The sequence below is a fragment of the Grus americana genome, chromosome 1 (assembly GCF_028858705.1).
Source record: "Grus americana isolate bGruAme1 chromosome 1, bGruAme1.mat, whole genome shotgun sequence".
Lineage (NCBI taxonomy): Eukaryota > Metazoa > Chordata > Aves > Gruiformes > Gruidae > Grus > Grus americana.
In genome coordinates this window covers 92,068,725-92,092,504 of record NC_072852.1, presented here as the reverse complement: position 1 = coordinate 92,092,504, position 23,780 = coordinate 92,068,725, and the positions used below count along the sequence as shown (strand labels likewise).

The window sequence follows — 23,780 nt, the reverse complement described above, 5'->3', positions numbered from 1 at the left end:
CAAGACAGTGAAAGAATGTCGTCCTGACTCTCTACCTTAGTGTTTATGATACTCATGGAGCTGAGGGAAGAGCTTTGCTTAACACCTTACATCATACATTGTCAATTTTTTATGTCTCTAGTAGCACGGTCAACTGCAAGTTGATGGCTAAAACAATTAATAGCAGCCACAAAGGAGGAGGGTTGGGATCTAGGAAAAGGGCAGAAGTCAGGATGTACTATTGTAAGATTGTTGTTTCAAATCATCCTAGCTTATTTACAAAGCTGACAGAACCAATCTCTGAACCGTGAGCTTTGAATGCTTTGAAGACTCATGAGGGCCGGATGAGGTGTCAGGAGGCTGAAAAAGAACAAGGAGAAGATAAGAAATTACAGACTACTCAGTTTAACTTCATTCCTGGGGAAAAAAATGGTGGAAATAATAAAATGAAGGAGATGATTAGGAGCCAGCACAGATCTGTCAAGAATAGATCATGTCAAACTAATTTAGCTTTCTTCTATAACAAGCCTTGTGGATACAGGGGAAGTAGTTGTCATACCTTGTCATCTGTAAGGATTTTGACATCATCTCACAGGCTTTTATCATAAGTGAAGCAAAGAAATATGGTCCAAAGGAAAACATTACAGCAGGGATGCAGAACTGGTGTAGATAATCCTACTCAATGAGCAATTCTCATGGATTTCCTGTCAAAACAGAAGACTCTGATGAGCATGTTGCCACAACTTGAGCTGTGGCCTGTTAGTGCTTCATGTTTTCATTAAATACATTGTATGTTATATTTTAATTACAATCTGGATGACTGTCTAGAGGAAGTGGTTTTTGAAATTTGCAGATGGCATGAACCAGGTATCGGCTGGTGGAAATTACTGGAATTCAAGACAAACTTGTCAAACCAAAGACCTAATCTGAACAGGTAAAGTGCTCTCCATGGGAATGATTAATAAATTGCAGGCAGCTGTCCATGGGAGCCACAGGCCAGCTAGCTGTCCTTCAGGAGGGGAGACAGGGTCTCTAGAGGACCACAAGTTCAATGTTAGTCTAGAACATCATTCTATAGTCAAAAAGGAAAAGCATCATTTTACCAGATTGTGCAAATTGGAGTATAGGCTGTAAGATACATCTAGTAAGCCTTCAGCTCTGATAGGCACATTAAGTCTCGCTGAAATGTCATGCCTTAGTCTTGTACTGCACTCTAAGAAAGTGTGGTCCAGTGAGAGAGAGGGCAGACTGGGATGGTGAGAATTGCTGGAGGTCAAGGGAAATACAATCTGTGAGGAAAGACTGAAATAATTAGGGTTGTTTAAGCTAAAAGGAGTAAGGCTGAGAGGGGTCAGGATGCTAGTCTGGCAAGTGCAAGAAAATGGGAATAAGCTGTTCTTCCTGACCAGGGTGGATAAAACAAGGAGTAATGGTCTTTAATGGGCTGTCAGAGTGATTCAGACTAGACTTTAGGAAGAGTCCAAAAGGATTGTGATGCACTGGAATAGATTGTCTGAGAAAACTATGGCAACTCCATAGTGAAGGGCTGTAGGAGGTACCTCTGGTCCAGAAGATGGACTAAATGGTCTCTTGTGCTCTCTCAACACTATTTTGTATGATTAGTATCAAATATTCAATGAAGCAGGAACTGGACCCAATCTGTCCTCTTGCAGAAGAGTGCTTAACCAGTAGGCTATAAATCTATATTTACTTCTGTGCTCTCTCTGTCTCTGGCCTCATGCTTATTTAATTCTTCCATGAAAAAAGCCTAAGAGCTTAAGCAGGAACAGCTAGGAGCATCTGACTCTAAACAGTCTTCTGTAGGAGGAAGGGAAGACTTGAGATCTTTTCAGGTACAGTAGAGAGTTGAACCAACATCTCCCATAATTTAGGGAAGCTAGTCTCTCCATTGAGACACTAGATAAATACTGATCTACTGCATGCTGTCAGAGATGACTAGAGTTGTTGTCTCTTTCTGGGCAGGGGTTCAGGGCTTGGAATCCAAAACAGAAGGTGCCTCCCTGATAACCAAAGATGCCTAAACCCAGACAGTTTAGATGTCGCTCTGTCTTCAGCATTCGCTGTAGGCGGATTCAAAAGGTATATTTGGTAGATTGTGAGACTGAGGTGCCTAGTTCTCCCCATATTTTCTAGTGGACTTAAGACTTTGGTTTCTGCAAGGTATCTCACCTTCTTCCTAGACTTAGCTCCAACATCCGTCTTCTGAACACGGACATCTTCTGGTTCCCTTTTCATCGTCCTCAGGGGAGAATCATTACAAGGGATTTATCAGTTGGTGGCTTCTTCTACCTGCCTGACATGAATTGTCTCAAAGCATTTATATGGCAGTCACTCAGAAATTCCCAACTGGAGTGCTGTACCCCCACTAGCACTCACCTTCAGTGCTTAATCCCCTCTGCTCCCATTATGATGTGTCCCAGCGGTTGCTGGGAATACTGAATAAAACATGCTGAGATATAATATTCACCTTCACTGGATATATTCTCATGCAGCAGAAGAGCTACTGCTGCATGAGAATATAGAAGAACTAAAGCTGACCTGTTGTATCTTCCATTATCACGTGCTGAGTCCATAAAACCCTCAGGAAGATATCCTTTCTTCAGTTATTCCAAAGCCTTTGCACAACACAAGAGGGGGAACAAGACACCCTGCCTATAGTCAGGATTACCCAACTTTTGGGGGATGAGATAAATTGTAATAGTCTAAGACAGTCTTTTCAACTACATCAAATTTTGCTGAGCTTTCCCTGTTTGGATAAGAATTTTCTCGGTAGGGGTTTTCTTCAAATGGATGCTGCGTTTTTTTAATTTGTTATTTGACTGTATCTGTTGAGATTAGAGGAGTAAAGCTTTGAAACTGTAAAGTGTTTTGCAACCATTTAATAAGCAACAGTTGCGCCTTTATAATATAAGGAAAGAGAATGCCATTATGTTTTCAAATGATGAAATTTCCTATTTTCTTCCTTTTTAGTTTGCGTTTTTAAAATAAGAGATTAAACCCTTTTGTTAAGCATACATTGAGTTTTCAAAGTCAAACACTTAGAATATAGAGAATTAATTAAAAGGGTTGCCTATCCATCTTTAATTTGTCTTCTCTCACGTATAGGCATAATGATGTGGTCAATAGGATCCCTGTCTCATTCAGTGCACAGAATTGAATATACTTAGGGACTGAATGAGTTTTGCCATAAACGAAGGTGTTTTCTATAGGTCTCCTGTTTCATTTACTGCCAGTGATGAAGGTTATGTATTGAATTGGGCAGGGGGCTGTTCAAAAGCAGAAGAATGGTCTCATGTTTTGGCAATTGAATAGTGCCCTGAAGAATTAGGCTTTTTCCTGTCTCTTGCCACAAGTTCCTATGTGATATGGAAAAGCCATATAAATGAGGTTTTCCATGGGTGGCCACTAATTGGTGTGTTCTCATTTTCCAGTTTCTCAGTCTGAGACACCTGGGGTCTGACTTGCAGAAGTGCGGAGCCGGTATTGTATGGAGTTCTGCTCTCAACATGCACAGAGCTGGGGAAATGCTAATCCAAGGCATTGGAAATTAGGAACCCAAAATCAGTGGGTGCTCTGGCCATTTTGACCTTAGCCTTTTTGTGTCTGATTTCACTTTCTGTAAAATAGAGATAGCATCCCCACCTACCTCCCTGGGAGAACATCCATTAAGGCTCGTGAAGCACTGAGATATTATGGTGAAATAGCACCATAGAAAAAGACCATGAAGAAATTAGTATTTTACATTCAGTGATGGGTTTGAATGATATGTGGCAAATAAGGCACTTTGCCATGCCTGAAATTTGGATAACAGGAAAATACTGAATCACTACCCACTCAGTGAGCTCTGTCTATCCTTTGTAGTAGCTGGGGTGAGGGAGACTTGCAAGAAAAAAATGGTATCATAAAGACGATTATAAGGCATATGCATAAGGGAGTCAAAGCGAAATTTCAGAGGTAGTCTCCATTTCACATTTTCTGCTTCAGCCTTTACCATGTGCCCAGAAAGATGCCTGTAAGACAGGCTTTTTATGTAATATATGAATCACTCTACTTTGTACTTGTGCCTGTGAATGATGGGTTGCAAAATAATTGGGCAAAAATGGGCCAAATGTGCTATCACTGCAACTAGTACTACACTTTTCACTGGTGTCCGTGACATTTTCTTCTTGTGTCTATGAATTATCTCCCAAGAAAGTTTACTTCTCCCAGGGGGCACAAAGCAGCCTAACATGCTCAAGGGAGAGTTTTTCTTAGGAGAGATTGAAATGGAAATGCAGAAATCCCAGCACCGAAATTCAGAAGTCTTGGAAAAAAGCAATTCATTGGCACTCTGTAAGCATGGAAGAAGAGTTGCACCTGTGTCTGTTGTCCTGAGGCATACCAGCATGGCATGACGCTGTAAACCTGTCAAATCTAATCACTGGCTATGACTTGAAGCCTATGCCTTATGAGGATACCCTGTCTCCTATTTTGAGGACCTTCTCCTGAGATTGCCCTTCATGGCAGCTTAAGAGACCCTCCTCTTGCTCCTCTGGAGTTAAACCTCTGGCTGTCAGGACTGATGCAGAGTGGATGGCTGAGGCGGAGTGATCCGGAGAGACACTTCATAGAGGCAGTGTAGGTGGCCAAAAGAGAAGGTCTGGAGGAAGGACACTGCCCCCCTCCCAGTTAAGAATGGCAGTGGAGAGGCTGTCAGTGTAGGGAAGACAGAGACCTTGTTGCAAAGTGAACTTGTGGTTGTGTCTCTGGGCCAAACCTCATGCATGTTTGCCAAGAAGGTGGTGGAAATGTAGGTCTCGTGTTAGCATTTGTGAGGTGGTGGCGATTTTGTAGTCCCTACTGCTCCCAAATCAGATGGGGTTTCAGCCTACCCCTGGGGCAACCCCTGCTTTTGGCGTTGTCACAGAAGCATACACTGCTCCAGCACAGAAATGAAGGCAGAGGCAGAAAAGGCACTGGACTAGGTCAGGAGATAATATTGTTGGAAGCATACACAATCTTATGGCTCCACTGGCTTCTTCTCCCCACAGAAGGAGAATTGCTGACCACAGCAGAAAATACTGCAATTTGTAAGCACTCACTCCAGAACCAAAAGGGCCTTACCAAGCTGAGGTCAGGCTTCCCATCTCACAAAGTGCAGTAAGTGGCCCCAGTGGTAGGGCTTGCTTTCTTCTCTTTCTCTTCTGTGGCTCTGACCTGTCCCTGCAGAGAGCACAATATGCTTCTTGTTGTTCTGCCTCCAATGTCCAGCCCCATTCAGCTCCATCTTTCACGTATGATTTGTTGCATCTCAGCTTCACACAGTATGGTATCATCGATGCTGATATCTCCAACCTGTAATTTTTCAACTTCTCTCTTGGGTACTTGCCTCTAAGCTTTTCCTGCTGTCAGGCGCAGCAGACAACAGAGTGTGCTGAGTACCTCTGAGAGGGTACCATACAGAGCGATTCAGCCGTTTGGAAATTTGTGAAAACTCTGAGCAGCACAGAAATGCCCGGAGAAGCTAATTGGAATTGGAGATGGGCACAGTTGTTAAAAAACACAAATTTCAAGTACTGTGGTGTAAACAGGAGGTCAGTTTGCTGCCAGTGGCAGTGAAATAGCGCTCAGCTATACAGAGCAGAGGAAAATGCTGAACTGGATTTCTGTCATTCCTTTGCTCCACTTTTATCAACGCCCTGTGCTTCTGCCCTGCAGCACCCCTGCTATTCCAGCTCTGATGTTGCAGGGTAGCCATCAAGTTGCTGAAAACTAGGCAAGGATATAACTGATCCTTTGAACAAAGTAATTCTCTGTTCAGTAGCTTTTTGTACATATTAAATGATTAAATCTTTAGGGGCCTTTTCCCTGATGCAGTAATTGTGCACTCATTAAATTGCCAGATAAGACTTACTTTCTATTAATATATTTTTTGCTAAGAAAAACTGATTATCTTGCCTCACCTAATTCAAGGATGGCCAACCTGTGGCTTTTAAGCCACAGGCAGATACTGAGCGATTGAAGTACGACTCCCGCAATGGAGATACATCATATTACTGACAGCACACTGCTGATGTTAGGACTAGTTCTTTATCAGTATCTCCATGTGGGAGGAAGCTCTCAGGAGCTTCTGAGGCCAACAGCTCCCTACTAGTTCTGGGACTCAATTGGGCACCCAGCCTCACCCCATCTCACACTGGGTGCTGGGACCCCCAGGGAGCCACTGCTGTTTTCTGCCTGGGAGCTACTTGTTGAAAACTCCCTCACCTCACCTAAGGTACTGAGTAGGGGGTTGACATCTCTTGGAGACTGGAAGGTTGTGGGTTTTTTTTAAGGTGCTCATGAGGCCAAGAGGTTTGAGCTCCCATGATTTAGTTAATTGCATTTTAGAAAGTAACATCAGGATAAAAGTTGGATAATCGTGCATTACTAGGAGTGGAAACAGATTTAGGCTTCAGCTGCAACACGAGCTAGTGTATGTGTGAAAAAGACCACAGAGAAACTATGTTAGAAGAAAGTTATTAAAGCTGCTAATTCAAGTATTAAAAAATTAGCCAATATTGGAAATGCAGTTGCCTCAGCATGGTCTCCTCCTGTGAATGTGTTTCAGTACACTTCTAATAACAGGAATACATCTTATTTTTCTTTCCAGGGATTCCTACTGCACTCGGGTCACAGAATGGACAATGCTCACTTAATGAGCAGTTATTCAATTTTTTGTTCTCTCATAATAAGTCAGCGTGTGACCTCACAGCTTTGCTCAATAAATACTACTCAAACTCTGCTCTGAAATCAGAAATACTAATTTTCTCCTGCGCTGTCTTGTGATTCTGAGCATATCCCTAATATTACTTAGTAAATCTTTGCAACACCCATGTGGGATAACTGAGTATTTTTACTCCATTTTTGCAAATGGACATCTGAGGCACAAAGAGAGAGTTTGATCAGCAGGGCTCCCTAATTTTCCGTGCTGAATTTGAGAAACAGAGGACCTGACTTCTATTAGTAGTTCTTATTTTCAATTGCACATTATCTGAAAACACCTCCCATTACTGTCAGCTGCAGCTCTGAGTGCTCAGCTCTGCTCCAAATCAGACTCCAGATGTGTGAAGCCAGCTACTCAGAGATACAGAACATGCCACTAGGAATCACCCCATGAAAAGTATGGGCCAGGGTGACAGAGGAATTCAGCAGCAATGGTACGGCAGTGCTGTGGGGCAGCCGTCTGTTTGCTGCCCTAATGCTGAGATCCTGTTCTCCTTTGCCGTGCCTCTGCCTTCTGCATTTTAACTTTCCAACTTCTAACTGCAAAAAATAGGACCAAGATTTTAGTGTAATCCTTTTATACCCTTGAGTTTCCTAAGCTTCAAATATCCAGATTTCCTACTAACGCTTTAAGTCTTCTTTAAGCTTCTTTGTTTTACTTTGCAATCTTTCAGCAGATATTTACAAGCCTATTTCCAAACAGGGGCAGGATGGTATCAGGTAATTTACAGAACTGTCCTAGCAAATAAGATTTATATAGGCAGGAGCCTAGCAGGATTTTCAAAGAGCCTTAGTGCCTAATTCGCGCTGGGTTCAATAGGATTAAGGCAAGTAGGCATTTGTCAAGATCCCACCATTCGTTCCTTAAAACCTGGCCCTTTAATTCTTCTTTCAATCAAGTTTATGTTGACCCACTAGAACTAAAGCATAGGAATTTATACTAAAATTTCATAATTCATGAATGTTTGTAAAGTGCTGTGAGAGTACAATCTGGAAAGCAGGCATCTTGGGGGGATGTGTTACATTTTCTACAGGCTTCAATATAATTCCTTCTGCAACCAAAGCAAAATACAGGTGGAAACTTTTTCCCTCTGCTTTGCCCTGAGATCAAAATGCTAGTTACCTGAAAGTCCTAATAGGTGGTCCAGTTCTACACTGAGTACTCTCAGATACTACTAAGCATTAGGAAGATCGCAAAACCTGGAGTTAGTGATTGATTTGAAAGAGTACAGAAAGTGTCTGTGCATTTGTAACTCATTCTTTCTGGAAGGGATCAAATGACTGCTGTTGAATTTAGTCTGCTTGAAACTATTCTATATCTAGGCTTCATTTCTGATTTAATTTCAGCAGGATTTAGTGAATTGGTTATGCAAACTGACTTCAGGCAGTGGATTTCTTGCAAATTACTCACTTACTCCACTATGTTTATATATATGTGTGAGTGTTTGTGACGTGCAGTTTGTGATAGTTATAAAATATGATTTCCTCTCTCTGACTGGGAAGGAGGAAAAAGAGCGAGGTACTAGGAAAAAAGGGGAAAAAAAGCCACACAGCTGGGCTAAAATTTTAGATAGATAATCATTCACTATAATGGAATTTGCATGATTTCTGTCTATTTTCATGGCTGAGGGACCAGTTCATCTGAAAAGTAGAGTACAACTAATGACATAACCTGACCACATAACATAGACATTTGCGTACCATAATCTTTGCTTCATTTGAGCAGACCTACAATTTGCTTAACTCCAGTGCTGTGTCTTATGAAGGACTTAGTATTGCTGTTGTTAATGGGTCAATAAACTGGATGAGCAAGAACCAGCCTTGTCCTGTGACTTCCTGAAAAAGCAGGAATTACGTCTTTCTACCAATAAATGGTTCTGTATTTTAGATGGTGCTAGGAGAAAGCAATCTGGTTCCTACAGTATCTGAATTGTTTTTCCTCTGTAAACCAGTGTGCTGCCTGTGCCCTTTCTTGTGTTCAGCACACTCACATCGTCTTGACTCCTGTTGCTTCTTTCATTGCTTCCTTTCCTGGCACCACAAGGGAGACATATCCCAAGGACATAGAAATAATAATGGTTGTTATCATCATAGATCCTCATGCATTTGGCTCTTCTCACAGTGGGCACATCTTCCTTCATCTGGAAGCTCACCATTAGGACAATAGGAGCCCAGATGGAAACTCTTGGAGAACCTCTGAAAAGTGTTTGACACCCTTCCACTCCATCTTACTTGTTCTAGCCTGCTCCAGCTACCCAACTTCTTGACATCCTCAGAAAACTCCTAAGTATGCTGAATAGCATTTTGGAGAGGCTGACAGGAAATGGAGCAGTCAGACTCAGGACTGTGTTTAACAATCTGCGGGGATTGCTATCTATCTATGGGACACTTGGCCATTCATAAGTTCCCCTAAGCTTTTTTTTTTTTTTTCCTTTTTCTTTTCCCCAAGTGCTTAGCTATTTTCAGCACCATCTATGTTCATGGCTGCAGCTTTTCCTACTGCCTTTGGGAGTCTGATCCACACATTGATTTATTTTTAGCTATATTGCTAATTATTATTTTTGTGAGTATAGTGTTTCATTATTCATTAATGCTGGGAAGACATTTTAGTCATTTCTCAGTGGAACAAATGTAAATTCAGTAACCAAAGTAAGATCTCTGAGGAGGGCTTAATAGGGCTAGGAAGAGTGATCTGGCAAAGAAGGATGGTTTGACAGGTGAGAGCTATCGATATACAAAGGAGCATTACTAAGAAGGCAGAAATAAACTATTCTTAACATGGACAAGACACAGGGGGCTGGCTGAAACTCTGGGAGGAACTCTTTAGTTCACCAAAGGAATAAACTGCCAGAGAAACCCAGAGAATCATCTTTTGGTGAAATGTGCAAAGTCTGGTAAAAAGCACTGCTCTTGCAGGGTGGGTTAAAGATGAAGAAAATCAGCCCCACTGCAGTGCACAGGGAGGGCATAGAGGACCCTGTAGATTTCTAATTATTTGCTCTTCAGTGTGTGACAAAGCTGTGCAGCGTGAGCTGGCCCTTACCAACAGAAGAGCAAACACGGCGCATTTTCTGGTGCCACATCGTCTGTGCATACTTCCCAGTGCATTCTGCCTGTCGTTGCACGGGATCCTGAGGGAAGAAGGCTCCTATCCCAGAAACTCACAAGTCCTTCTGAGGATGAAAACTCTTCTTTCTGTATCACATCTGCAGCAGAGCAGAAAGAAGTGGAAGGAGCTTTGTGCACCCTACCTGCCCAGCCATCCCCTCGTCCTCGCCAGGGGTCCCTTTTCCTTTGACTTCTCTGCCATGGGGGCCGCTGAGTAAAGCCCTCCACAGGGAGGGCTCTGGTGGTGCCTGGGTCTACAGTATAGTTGTGCTACAGATGCACCAGATACAGAGTGATCTAAACTGTGTGCCTGGTGAAAACACATTACAATGCACAGTGCTTTGAGGCTACTGCCATGCTTCCTGACTGAAGAGTGGAAAAAAGCCAGAAGACTTTAGGACCAAGATGTTTGAATCTTATTGAAGCCCTTTTTAAATAATAACTTAAAGATGGGAAGCCCAGGGAGTGAAAAAATGGAAAGAAAGAACAGCTCTCCTACAGCAGGAAGCTTAGGAGAAGCTCTGGGTGACTAACTTAAATGTGGCTGTGATATTCTAGCCCTTATAAGTGGCAAATCCAAACACTTGTGGCTTTTTTCCCTGGCACATCTATTCAACATGTTCCTTTTGGCTGGAGGTCTTTATAGGACTAACTTAACGGTGTCCACAAAGGGTCTATCGCAGCATGCGCTGCAGACTTGCCTCCCCCCTCCCCCTTTTACAGTAGGGCTGTATACAGTAGAGGAGCAAAGTGGGAAACAAAATGGCTTGAAGCCACATGTGCATTTCCCATAGCTCAGTGCCAGTGTCTAGAATAAGTGATTAAGCCCTGAGGCTACTGGGTCTCGCATTCAGCTGCCTGTGGCCCCAAAGGATCTTTCCAATCAAAGCCATGTCTGTGCTCTGGTGACAACCCTACCTGAAAGATGGGAGGGGGGTATGGCACAACACCATGCCTTCGGTGCTGTGCCACTCAGGAGTGACAGCTGCAATCACAGGCCCGATTCATCAGTTTTATGGACCTGGGAAAGCACTGAAGTTGCACAAACTGGGCATGGTCTCAGGCAGTCAAGCCCAGGTTCTTGGGTGAAAGAAGCTGTGTCATACAGGTCCCCTCTGGAGACCTTTTCAGGTTCTGACAGACACTTACGCCTCCTTTCAGGATGTTCTCATCCTTCACTGATAGAAGGGAATACATAAGAGCACAGCTTAAATATTACACAGTACTTTACCCTGCTACAACACCAGACATTTGAGGCTCTTGCAACACTACAAATACTATTCAAAAATGCAGGGTCAGGCAATCCCATGGAACAAGAAGCAGAGCCAGCAAAGCCAGTCCCAGCTGGTAAGGAGATGCCATGCCGCTGAGACTCGTTGAACCCATCAGAACCAGAAGCTGAGAAAAAGCCAGCTGCCCCAGTGAGGAGATGGAGTCTATACCAATAGATAGAAGCTCTTGCTATGGATTTCTGCTCTTTGGGGATACAAGATCTGGTACACACAGAGTTCAGGTCTGCAGGAGGGATGTGGGATTGGTCTATCTGGAACAAAAGCTGAAGAGGTTATGAGAGAGGGTATCTTAGGCAGAGCTGTTTTAGAGCCGGTTTATCAAATTACGTAGGCCCGCAGATCTGGTTACCTGGGGTTTGCTGGGGACAGCTCTAGTGATTTGAAAGATTGTACTCTGCTCCCTGGGGAATGGGAAAGCTGTTGGCTAAAGGAGGTGCTGTGGGTTAGACTCTCTTGCAGGAGATTAGAAAAACAAAAGACAAAGGTCTGACCAGGAGGATAATGAACAGCAAGAAAGGCAGTACTCACTTTACTGTCCTTGCCAGATCCTGATCAAGAATCCTTGTTGCTACCTTCTTCAGGTCATCCTGTCATTTCAGGTGGGATACAGACTCCTGACCCCCCTGAAGTTCAACTGCTGTGTGTGGCTGTGGGCAGAGGTAGCAGCTACGGGGTTTCACCCCAGCAGTAGCTGCAGTTCAGGAGGAGGGAGGCCTTTTCTTCTTTGTGCAGGTGCTAGGTGTGAAGCAGTGGGGGGGTGAAAGGTCCTGTATAAAAATCACTGTCCAGATGCTCTGTGGAGCAGAAGTTCATTGTAGAGCAGTGTGGGAAGACAGAGAAGCCTGGTGCACAGCCAAGCATTTTCCTCATTGAAGCTTTAGCTGACATAAGCATGGCTGATGGGACAGTCTGTGAAAATTGAATAGGATATTCATGAAAGCACCTTGCCTCCCCTGCAGCACCACAGCAAAACTTCAGGCTTCAAGGGCAGAGTAAGCATCACCCTTTACATTTTGCAAGCAGGGTGACACAGAGCTACAAGCGAAGGATTGAACAACCTTCCATTCCCCACCTGCATTTCCTCTCTCTTATCTTCCTGCTGCCTTGGAGAAGCTGCTCCATCTTGCTTCCCTCCTCCACTGTCCAGGGAAGGAGCAGGAAAGACTCAGCCCGGAGCTGTCACACATTAACTCACCCGCATCCAAATCAGCCTGCTTACTGACAGGGCCAGCTCCTCAGCACGGCACTGCCAAGAGGCTGACTCAGGGTCCCCAGGACCACTGCTAGCCCAGTGCTCATGGAAATGACAGCCAGGGTTGTGCAGAGAGGTGGCATGGGCCAGAGAGAGCACTGCCAGCACCTCTTTCAGCTCTGGCATAGTCAGTCATGCAGGTCTATTCCAGGAGACTCTGCTCGGCTATTTAGCTGTCTGTTTTTTCTTGATATTTCCCACTGTCACGCCCTACAGATGTGGATCAGTGATTTTTTTTCTCTCTCCCTTGCACTCTCCCTTCCTCTGTGTCCTATCTCTGTCATTGTGCCTCTTATTATTTGCCTGTCTTCCATTCAGTGCCTTGGCTTTAGACAGGTTTTACCTCTCTCCCCGCCTTTACTTTTCTCCTCTCCATTTTGTTCCTCTGTTCTTTCCTCTCCTCTACTCTCATTCCTTTCCTTCTCTGCCTTGAGCTTGGTCTTCTCCCTTTCGTAGCCTTCCGCCTTACCAGACCAGGTCATAGAATCATCATAGAATCATAGAATGGTTTGGGTTGGAAGAGACCTCAAAGATCATCTAGTTCCAACCCCCCTGCCATGGGCAGGGACACCCTCCACTAGACCACGTTGCCCAAAACCCCATCCAACCTGGCCTTAAACACTTCCAGGGATGGGGCCTCCACAACCTCTCTGGGCAACCTGTTCCAGTGCCTCACCACCCTCACAGTAAAGAATTTCTTTCTAACATCTAATCTAAATCGACCCTCCTTCAGCTTAAACCCATTCCCCCTTGTCCTGTCACTACACTCCCTGATAAACAGTCCCTCACCGTCTTTCCTGTAGGCCCCTTCAGAAACTGGTAAGCCGCAATGAGATCTCCCTGGAGCCTTCTCTTCTCCAGGCTGAACAACCCCAACTCTCTCAGCCTGTCCTCATAGGAGAGGTGCTCCAGCCCTCTGATTAGCTTCGTGGCCTCCTCTGGACTCTCTCCAACAGCTCCATGTCTCTCCTGTACTGGGGCCCCCAGAGCTTGACGCAGTACTCCAGGTGGGGTCTCACCAGAGCGGAGTAGAGGGGCAGGATCCCCTCCCTCGACCTGCTGGTCACACCTCTTTTGATGCAGCCCAGGACACGGTTGGCTTTCTGGGCTGCAAGTGCACACTGCCGGCTCATGTTGAGCTTCCCATCAATCAATACTCCCAAGTCCTTCTCCTCGGGGCTGCTTTCAACCCATTCCTCGCCCAGCCTGTAGCTGTGCTTGGGATTGCGCTGACCCATGTGCAGGACCTTGCACTTGGCCTTGTTGAACTTCATGCAGTTCACACGGGCCCACCTCTCCAGCCTGTCAAGGTCCCTCTGGATGGCATCCCTTCCCTCCAGCGTGTTGACCACACCACACTGCTTGGTGTCGTCGGCAAACTTGCTGAGGGTGCACTCGATCCTACTGTCCATGTCGCTGACAAAGATGTTGAACAGTGCCGGTTCCAGTACCGACCCCTGAGGAACACCACTTGTCACAGTTCTCCACTTGGACATTGAGCCGTTGACTGCAACTCTTTGAGTGCAACCATCCAGCCAATTCCTTATCCACCGAGTGGTCTATCCATCGAATCCATGTCTCTGCAATTTAGAGACAAGGATGTCATGCGGGACAGTGTCAAATGCCTTGCACAAGTCCAGAGAGATGATGTCAGTTGCCTTTCCCTTATCCACTGACGCTGTAACCCCATCATAGAAGGTCACCAAGTTTGTCAGGCATGATTTGCCCTTAGTGAAGCCATGTTGGCTGTCACCAATCACCTCCTTATTTTCCATGTGCCTGAGCATAGTCTCCAGGAGGGTCTGCTCCATAATCTTGCCAGGCACGGAGGTGAGACTGACCGGCCTGTATTTCCCTGGGTCTGACTTTTTTCCCTTCTTAAAAATGGGGGTTATGTTCCCCCTCTTCCAGTCGGCGGGAACTTCACCAGACTGCCAGGACTTCTCAAATATGATGGTGAGTGGCCTGGCCACTTCATCCACCAGTTCCCTCAAGACCCGTGGATGCAACTCATCAGGTCCCATGGACTTGTGCACCTTCAGGTTCCTTAGATATTCTCGAACCTGATCTCCTACAGTGGGCAGTTCTGCATTCTCCCAGTCCCTGCCTTCTGTGACCTGGGCAGTGTAGCTCAAGGATTTGCCAGTGAAGACTGAGGCAAAGAAGTAGTTGAGTACCTCAGCCTTCTCCATATCCTGGGTAACCAGGTCACCCGTTTCGTTCTGGAGGGGACCCACATTTTCCCTCGTCCTCTCAGTGCCCCTTCTACCCAGCCTGAGTTTCAGCCCAACACCTCCCCTTCCCTGCCCACCCCTGCAAGTGGCAAAGTCTGGGGCTCTGCGGGGTGGGGGGAAACAGAGCCCACCCTCTAAACAGCTTCCCAAGCCACTGGGAATTAGTCTGTGCCTTGCTTTCCCTAATTGCTGGGGATGTTTGTTTGGCTTTAATAAACTTGCAAATGCTTTCTCAGAAGATAATTGCTCCCATTTCCAGTGACATAAAGTAAAATAGTAATAATAATAATAATAATAATAATAATAGAACAAATACAGCCCTGAGCTTACCTTCAAGCAGGGAGGGAACTACTTAGCTCTCTCTTAACACTAGGTTGAGAGATTTCGTGGTGTTGGCAGTCACTGCCGAAAGGAGGTACCAGAGGAGATTCAAGGTTAACAGGCAGGTTAAAAAGAAAGTTCAGAGACTGGATGGACTTGGGAGTTGAGCCTTTCATTGTTATTCTTCTGGCTGCAAAAACCCTGGGCAAACCAGCAATGAGCAGAAGCAGGTGTTGAGCTAGTGACAGGGCCTCAAGTCTAGTTGCCCATGGGACTGATGGTCCCAGCATGAAATTCCTCATAATTTCTAAGTGCAACCAGGAAAGGTCAAGGTAACCTCAGAAACCAGCAGTGGAAGGGCTTGTAGTATCCCTGCCTGCAGTTTACTCAGGTTGGGGAGAAGTAGGGATACTTCCCATCACCAGAACTGGGTGCAGCCCTGTGTTCCCATGGAAGGAATGGGGTAGGAGTTGCAGGACACAAGCTGCTGCTTCTTGTGGAAATGGCTCTGGAGACCTTGCATGACCCTGGACTCTGGGGAGGCTCAGCAGCTGCCTGCACCAGATCTCAGGGAAGCAAGTCTGAACTGTAAATTAGCCTCTGGCCATTGTCTGCAGCTGGAGCAGAAGCAAATGTGTCCAGTCCTCGTGGGGGCAGGCACTCTGAGCCACCAGAGGTTAATAACAATTCCCTGAAAATTTTTGTGGAGTCTAAAATTAAGCAAGCAAGAAAAAAAAAGTGAGAGGGAAAAGGTGGGGAGGGAGAGAGATCAATAATTCAGGGTTTATTACCTGCTCACGGTCAGCAGACCATGGGATTCAGAGTCTGAAGGTGTTACTTTAAAATAATTCCCTTAGCAGCAACCATCCTGGCCTGAACTGCCCCGAACAGGACCACACAAACCACATCGTTTGAGCCTGGATAAAATTTTGCTAGTCCGGTGACATCCAAGCTTGCATTTCTGTCTATGCACATCTGCAGCAGAAATCACATATTCTTTGAATGGACTTTTCTAATTAGAGCATAGTTTAAGGGAAATTTTTCACCTGGTCCTTTTGCTGAATTTCTTCAGCATGGTCTATTTTGGGAGTGGATTTACACTGTCAGCTTGGATACCTTCCTGCTTCATTTCCAGGCTTTGGTCCCTTGATCTGAACACCTGCTGGCTGCCTCCTTCTGGAGCAGCACAAGTATTTCCCTCTAAAAAGGAGACTAGGCACAACTGACAGCACAGTATGTGCCAGGATCCAACCTGAAGCAAGAGCATAGATGTTGATCATGCCAAACACCCAAGTCCTTCAACACAGTCCACACAGACCTTGTGTCATCAAGTGCCCTCACACACTTAGGTCATACCCCAGGATATATACGTGCCCTTGACATTAACTATAAAAGCACTGCTTTGGCAAGCTGCAACCCAGTCCTGCCTCTGAGACTTTGGGTGCTTGGAATTGAAAGATCAGTGAATGCACCTTGTGCCCTACAACCACTGAAGTGCTCCACAGAGCCCAGACTAGACCCAAGGCAAGTGCTTTTCCCCAATGACATCCACGAGCCACTCTGCTCCAGAAAGCATGAGTCCTGGACATCAGCCACTTTGCATCAGCTTCAGGGGCAAGGCTCTTCTGTCTTTCATTTAGCCTGCAAAGGCAGCATAGGCAGTACTGAATGCCTTTCTGTATTTAACCACTGGAGCTATAGGAGCTTCAAGGTGGTAGATGACACCATGGTTGACCACTAGCTTAACAGAAACAGGATGACAAAAAGAAGGGAGAGTCACAAAACAGGTGAGGAGAGTATAATGGATTTATTGAGAAGGCACACTGAAAATATCTAAATAGGTCTAGCTTAGATTATTTTCTACCTCTCAGTCACTGTACACAAGTGCATAACATACATCCATCTGCCTGACCATCATTAGCTTATTCTATTTCAGGCATCATAAAATAGAGGGGAAATTTCCTACGTGTGAGAAGATCTTGTAGAGGAAAGGATGGAAGCTCCATTGTTAGAGAATTTGAAACTGGAGAGCTGAAACCCTGCTAGTTATACCCTGGGGAACCGTCCTGCGTAAGCCTTCAGAGAGATGAATTAACCTTTTCTCTCTCAAGGGTGTTTTATCCACCATCACTATAGTCATCCTGGGAAAAAAAGGAACTCTGTTTGTTTCCTTGCCTTGCAGACAGGTTGCGCTGAGAGGTGTCATCCTCTAGCCAGGTGTCTTCACACCATTTAACTGGGTTAAAAAAAGCTGTTCTCTGTGCTAAATTGCTTCCTCACTTCACAAGGCGTGAAAGCCTTTTCTCTCTCTCATGTGTCCATGCTTCACTCCTTCTGGGGAGACAGCTGGTCTTTTTTTTTAATGCATTCTGCTCCTTAAATGCCGTCTCTGAGACAAATCAGGTCATGTAGAGCCAGGCCCACAAAAGCATGGAGGTGACTCAATCCTGTGAAATCAATGGGCGTCAGGTGCCTAAATTTCTTTGTGAGTCTGGGCCCAAGTAACCTTGAATAATATCAGTAGGAACATACATTGTGCTCTAGTCAAGATTAGAGCATGGGCTGAGATGCACCTTAAGTCCACAACTACCACAGGCAATTAGTTGATTCAGCACTACTTCACCTAGTTAAATGAAGAAAAGATTTCCACAAATACCTTAGCACAGGTGTCATGAGAAAGGAACGACTTGGGGTCCCTATATCTTTGCCTGGAGAGCATGGGTTGTCTTTTTTTCTTTTTTTTTTCTTAATAATAGGGTATTATATTTCCCTTGGGTTGTGAAGCAAATTATTGATAACTGTCACTGGTCCTATGGATGTCCAGGCTCTGGCCAGTATTGATGCCTTCTCTGGTGAAAGCTGTGTAAGTCCTAAGTCTGGACTCGTGTCACACAGATTTCAGAATACCATGAGATGGCAATGTGAATCGAAAGGCTCTGGAGTTTGGTGTCATCTTAAAGAGGAGCTCCTATCTAAGGACAGAAAGGAGCGGTATACCAGGGTGATGACTGAGTGTATGACAGCCTGATCCTAGGATGAATATTAAGGAGGTTGACACACGCTATATTTTGGTGGACAAACACAAGGAAAGGGAGAGCTATAGAGAGGGACAGAGGGGACCGTGTAATATTGAAAGACCTTTTAATGGAACAGTAAGCTCGCTCTTGATCTCTCCATCCCAGCATCCAAAATACAAAACTATGTGATTATTTTTCCAAGGCCAGGCAATGAGGTACACCACGAGAGACAAGTGGACAAATGACAAGCAAGGACCAAAGCACTCAGTCCCTTCCTTTCTTGCTCTTTGCCTATGTGTGGCTGCAAACACATGGAACATCTGGAAAACATCAAGTTTCTCCATTTCTCCTTTCCTGACATACCAGCATGTGGGACATTTAGAAGGGCCTGGAGGTTATAGTAACTCTTTATTCTTTGCCATATTTTGACTCCTCTGTAAGCTGTGGGTTTGGAGGTGGAAGGTGGAAAGGTGGCCAGAGATTAGAAACCTCGGGGTCATGGCTCCATGCAATTTCCACATTCCTGGTCCCTAAGAACTAACCTCTGCCCTACCTGTGTCTTAAACATTAATTTCTTATCTCCTACTCTCTCAGCTATGTGACAGCAAGGAAAGTCTTACTTACAGGAACAGTCTGCCTGGGAAGGGATGTCCTAGAAACCTGGAGGTGTGGCAGACAAGCAGATGGAGATGGTGAGAGGATCATCCCTCTAGGATTGGAAAGATGCTGTGGGCTGTGTAGATAGAGACATAAAAGCTTAACAGTGTGTTTCATAAAGGCAAAGCTTTGCACACAGGCCTCAGCGGGTACATGGGGATGGTCCAACTAAGAAAATGGACACATTTGACTATGTATGTCCTTTTATATATCCCTATAACTATGTGTCCACCAGCCTCAGTGATTTCAAGTCCTTCTGCCATTTGAACGATCTATGATTTGTTTCACAGTAAATGAAACAGAGGACATTTCCTCTGTGTAAAATGACAGTACATTGCATGCACACTTACAATGTCATGAATAAGTCAATATTAAGTACTATTATGAGGTTACATTACACATTAACGTGTAAATGAAGGGAGTGTGTGATGGAATACTAATATATGAAACCTATCCTTACCAGACCTGATTCCTGGCTGGGAGCTCTAGATTCTGTGCAAACACTAGTAATAATAGTCACTTTATTCCAGCCACAATACTACAAACAAGATGTCATACACACACGGCAGATAGATAAGACAGACAGATTTCTTGTTTTCCACTGAGATGTTTTTCAATACATCCTGGCAGGGCTGACTCACCCCTTCAGCTTTCCAAGGAAGATAAATTGCTTTCCAGGAGCTTCACTGTATACAGGTTATTTTTAAGCAGCCTCCTTAATTAAGGTTTATCTGCTGTGTGCGTAATCCACAGATGAACAGCCCTTGTCTTTTTTTGTGTGAACAGAAGTTTCCCTCTGAACAATCTGTTTCTCACCCAACCCATTGTTATACAAAATGACACACATACTATATGGATACCATGTCCTACCCCAGAAGTAGCTGTAGGCCAGTAGCCTGAAAATAAGTAATTTCAAATGCCTGGGATGCTTCAGTAGGGAAGGACGGTGTAGAAATGGGATTCCTGAGGGCTACAGTTGGCACAGACAAACTATTAGTACATTTCTTTCATCCATGACCTTAAATTCCACCTCTGCCCCAGCCTCATGTTTCTTATCTTTTATATCTGAAATTATGCTAAAAGCACCCTGTTGGAAATATATCTTGCAGTTGCAAACCTTGTGATCTGGCAAGGACTCAAAATGATGTCATCCCAACTTGGCTAAGAAGACAATGATGTCATCGGAATAGCAGAGGAAGCATTTAGCTCTGTAATGCAGTAGGTGCAGGTGAGAGGTTTCAGTCTGACCTCCCTGGGGAGATGAGTGCTCTCCCATGCGCTGCAAGGTAAAGGGCTGGCTGGCAGTCACAGCTCTCCATGGGTTCACCTGTCAGAACAGCAGGAGAGCCAACCCCGCGGCACGCTGCGCCCTGGCCTCCTGCTAGCAGTGGGAAGGAGATAAGCCTTTGCAGGGCTGCACAGCTGAGGTAACAGGGTAACTGCTCTGGAGTCGGGGAGGCATGTGTGCAGCAGCCCACACTTCATAATAGCTGTCCTGGTTGGCGCGGGAGGTACGTGGGAGGTGAAAGCAGCAAGGTCAGTGGCAAGAGAGATCTCCCTTCAGTCAATAGTTTTCGTTTTTGTCCAGGGATTAACAATTTTTTCACATTCATGAGTGGTTTTGCAGGAATCAGGCATATGGGACAGGACCTTCAAGATCTTGTAGTTATGGCTAAATTGTTTTTCCAGTCTCCTAGTCCTGCTGCTGTTTGAAATTGGCCACAGTCCTTAGAGGGAGAGAGTCAAAGCTAGGGCATCTGAGTGTTACACAGTGCTACAAAGGAGTACCTGGTCTATCTCCATGTTGCTGTGGCTACACTGTAATGTGGGCATACTCAAGCTCTCCTTAAACCAGCTAGTCCAGGTATTAGTAGTGATGTTGCCACAGCAACACAGGACTTACTGCAAGCTGCAAAACTTGCCCAAGGAGCAGGATGGATGAGCCTGTGCAGAGCTCTGCACTACCCTGGCTCGATCACAGCTGTTCTGTGAACATGCTGGTTTAAAGGTACTTTGGATTTGTTTCCATCCCCTTGCGCTGAAATAGGCTGAAAAGGTTACCCCAGATGCTGTGTAACACAATGCAGAGTTAGCTATGCAAGCAAAAGACATGCATGGATGGTTACAGCATGCTAACGTCTGCATTGTCTTTACACATAACCATCACCTGCTTTCTGACAAGCTGAGACGAACATGAAAGCCCACTTTGTGTACCATGTCACTTATGCACTTGGGGAAGTGTAGATGTAACTGCTCAGCTGCACCCCTGTGATAGGTACAACAACCATCTTGTCCCTGGGCATGGTCAGGAGCATGAAAACTCCTTGTGCTGAATTCTGTGTATTAATATCAGTTGCATATTCATTCACATGCTTTTTCACTCACCCTCTACATAAGCATCCTGAGGCCTAGCCTCACTCCCAGACTTGCTGCTGTATATAGACCCATCCTTGCCCTTGCACAGCTGTGTGGAGTGGCTCTTTTCCTTGATGATTTGGGGCTGCTCCTTCCTTGGCCACCATACCCCCTCAAGCTCACCATACTGCCTCAAGCTTACCCCTGTTTACCTGGGGAACAATCCCAAGTGGGCACCAGTGCTAGGGTGGGGGATCCAGCGCTCACTGGGGACCCAGCAGGAGATAGTGGGTATCACCTCTGGCATGCCAGTGGCCAAGCGCTTGGTTCACTGGCACGGCTTTACTCACACGTGTGCGCTTGACGCTGTCTCACCCTGTGGAAATGATCACTTCCAGTCAGTTTCCCAGTGATCGCTGCCAGCGTGGCCAGTCCTGTCTCCCCCTCTTCACAGGCATGGTGTTTCCAGTGCCACGTGTGCATGCTGCAGTGGCTTCTTCTCCCTTATTCCTGCTGCACTCTTTCTGAATGTATTTTTAGGCTGTCCTCTCTCTCTGCTCTTCTGGTCCTGGGCCTTTCCCCAGATGGCACCTCTCAGTTGTGATGGCCTAAGGAGTGGTCTCCTCCTCCCACCCAGGAATAAACGCTTGCTATCTTTCTCAGCCAGCTCGTTTTGTTTCTTTTGTGACCTGAGCCAGTGTGGGAAACCAGGTGCAGACAGCAAAGAGGCCAGCGGCTCTGCTTCCGAGTAGCTCCTTTGAATGGCTTCCCAATGGGAATATTAATAGAAGAGTGTCCTTTCATCAATACACAGCTGAGCTGTTACTTGCCCAAGGGCTGCTGAATTATTGGGGTGAAGCATGTCCTGTAGATTCAGTGGGGGTTTACCAACTGAGTATTATCTGTCTGCAGCAGGCCAGCATGAGGCATGGGCTCTGTTTTGGTCCCATTTAAGACTCTAATGCATGGCTTATGTCTAAAAAACATGGGGAATGCATGTTCTTTGTTGCAAGCCTGAATTCCCCCCTCAGTAGCCAGAGAAATAATAATCTGCTGAAATTGGAAGGACTGATATCTATCTGCCTACCATTCCTTCATTAAAACCATGAGTGGGGAGCAGAGGCAAAGCACTTGGAGTGCTTGCAGTCAGGGCATTTGTGAGGAGTATATCCTGTGAATATCCATGTATGTCTGACAGCATGCATCTGTGGTGGGGCGGGCAGCAATACTATTCCCTGTTGGCAATCCTGAGCCAAAAAGCTATAAAGGACAAAACACTTGGTGTCATTAGAGTCACACACCTGTGAAACAAGGTGTCATTAAAAAGAAACAAAGACTTGAAGGCAAAGGTGAATTTGGAAGGACTGTGAAAATCTCCCTCAGGAGAGTGTTTTGAAAATGAGTAGGGGAAAAAAATTGGTGCATTTCAAAATGGATGGGAAAATAAATCATGGGAATAGAGACAACCCAGCTAGTGCAAGCCTTTCCACACAGCCAAGGTGCTCTCAGCATTGCTGAAGGAGATGATGAGGTGCTTTAAATTCCTTTTACAACCCCCGCCCCCGCCCCCGTGTCTGTCCAGCCCTAGGATGAAATTAGAGCCACCTGGCTTCAAACCTGTACCAAATGGAAAGGCTGCTTTGAAACCTGTCACTGGTTAGCAGGAGGGGAAGGTGGGACATTCCCAATCAAACCAGAGCCTGGCCTGCACCTGGAGAAATCTTAACTTATCTCCCTGTTTTCTCCTCTGCCCTCCTCCCTTGTTCTTTTTCAAAGGTTGAAAAAAATGAGGACGGGGACCAAAAGATTGAGCAAGATGGCATCAAACCAGAAGATAAAGCTCATAAGGCAGCCACCAAAATCCAGGCCAGCTTCCGTGGACACATAACAAGAAAAAAGCTCAAGGGGGAGAAGAAGGGAGATGCCCCGGCATCTGAGGCTGATGCTGCTGACAAGAAGGAGGAAGGCCCTGCTGGCGGAGCGGCCGAGAACAAGGAGAGCGAGGCTCCCACTGCCACAGAAGCGGCCGCCGCTGACAGTGCCCAGCTGGAGGAGGGCAGCAAGGACAGCAGCGCGCCAGCGGAGGAGAAAAAAGGCGATGGAGCCGCTGACACAGGCTCAGAGCAGCCAGCCCCACAGGCTGCCACTCCTGCCGCCTCCTCGGAGGAAAAGTCCGCTGCTGCTGCTGCTGCTGCCGCTGAAACGGAAAGTGCCACTAAAGCTTCCACTGATAACTCGCCGTCCTTGAAGGCTGACGAAGCCCAAGACAAAGAGGAGCCTAAACAAGCCGACGTGCCTGCTGCTGACACCACTGCCACCACCACCCCTGCCGCAGAGGATGCTACTGCCAAGGCAACAGCGCAACCCCAAATGGAGACAGTGGAGAGCAGCCAAACCGAAGAGAAGACAGGTGAGTGAATGACTTGCTAGCGAATGGGCCTCTCCAGAAATGGATGACTCCCTTTGTCTCTTGGGGATGCATCTGAGGTTGGCCAGCAACGGGGTGCAGGCTCAGACTGAGAGTTAAGAAGGGAATGCCCTTGTTGGGTTTTAGGGGTGGGGGCAGTTGCATGTTCTTGCTTAACACCCTCTTCCCTGCTTCCCAGCAGCTTTTGGAAATACTGCACCTCCTCTTGAGGCTCCTGTTCCTCGTGCCATCCAGCCCTTTTTTCCCTGGTGGTGGGAGTGTCAGCCAGCTAGGAGGCTTGATGGAGCCTGGGAGAGCTCCCCAAGCTCTGCATATGCTAATGGGGGAGATGAACATTCCCAGTCACACTGGCACAGGCAGCTCCAGTGGGGT

At 45.9% G+C, this 23,780-nt stretch overlaps 1 protein-coding gene across 1 annotated transcript in view; it reads left to right on the top strand.

Moving 5' to 3' along the window:
* Positions 1–23,780, top strand: part of GAP43 (growth associated protein 43) — a 61,610-nt gene that overhangs the window by 9,502 nt on the left and 28,328 nt on the right. The window contains exon 2 of the mRNA XM_054813197.1: positions 22,757–23,390. Coding sequence (XP_054669172.1) covers positions 22,757–23,390 — 634 coding nt within the window. The remainder of the gene's footprint in view (positions 1–22,756; positions 23,391–23,780) is intronic.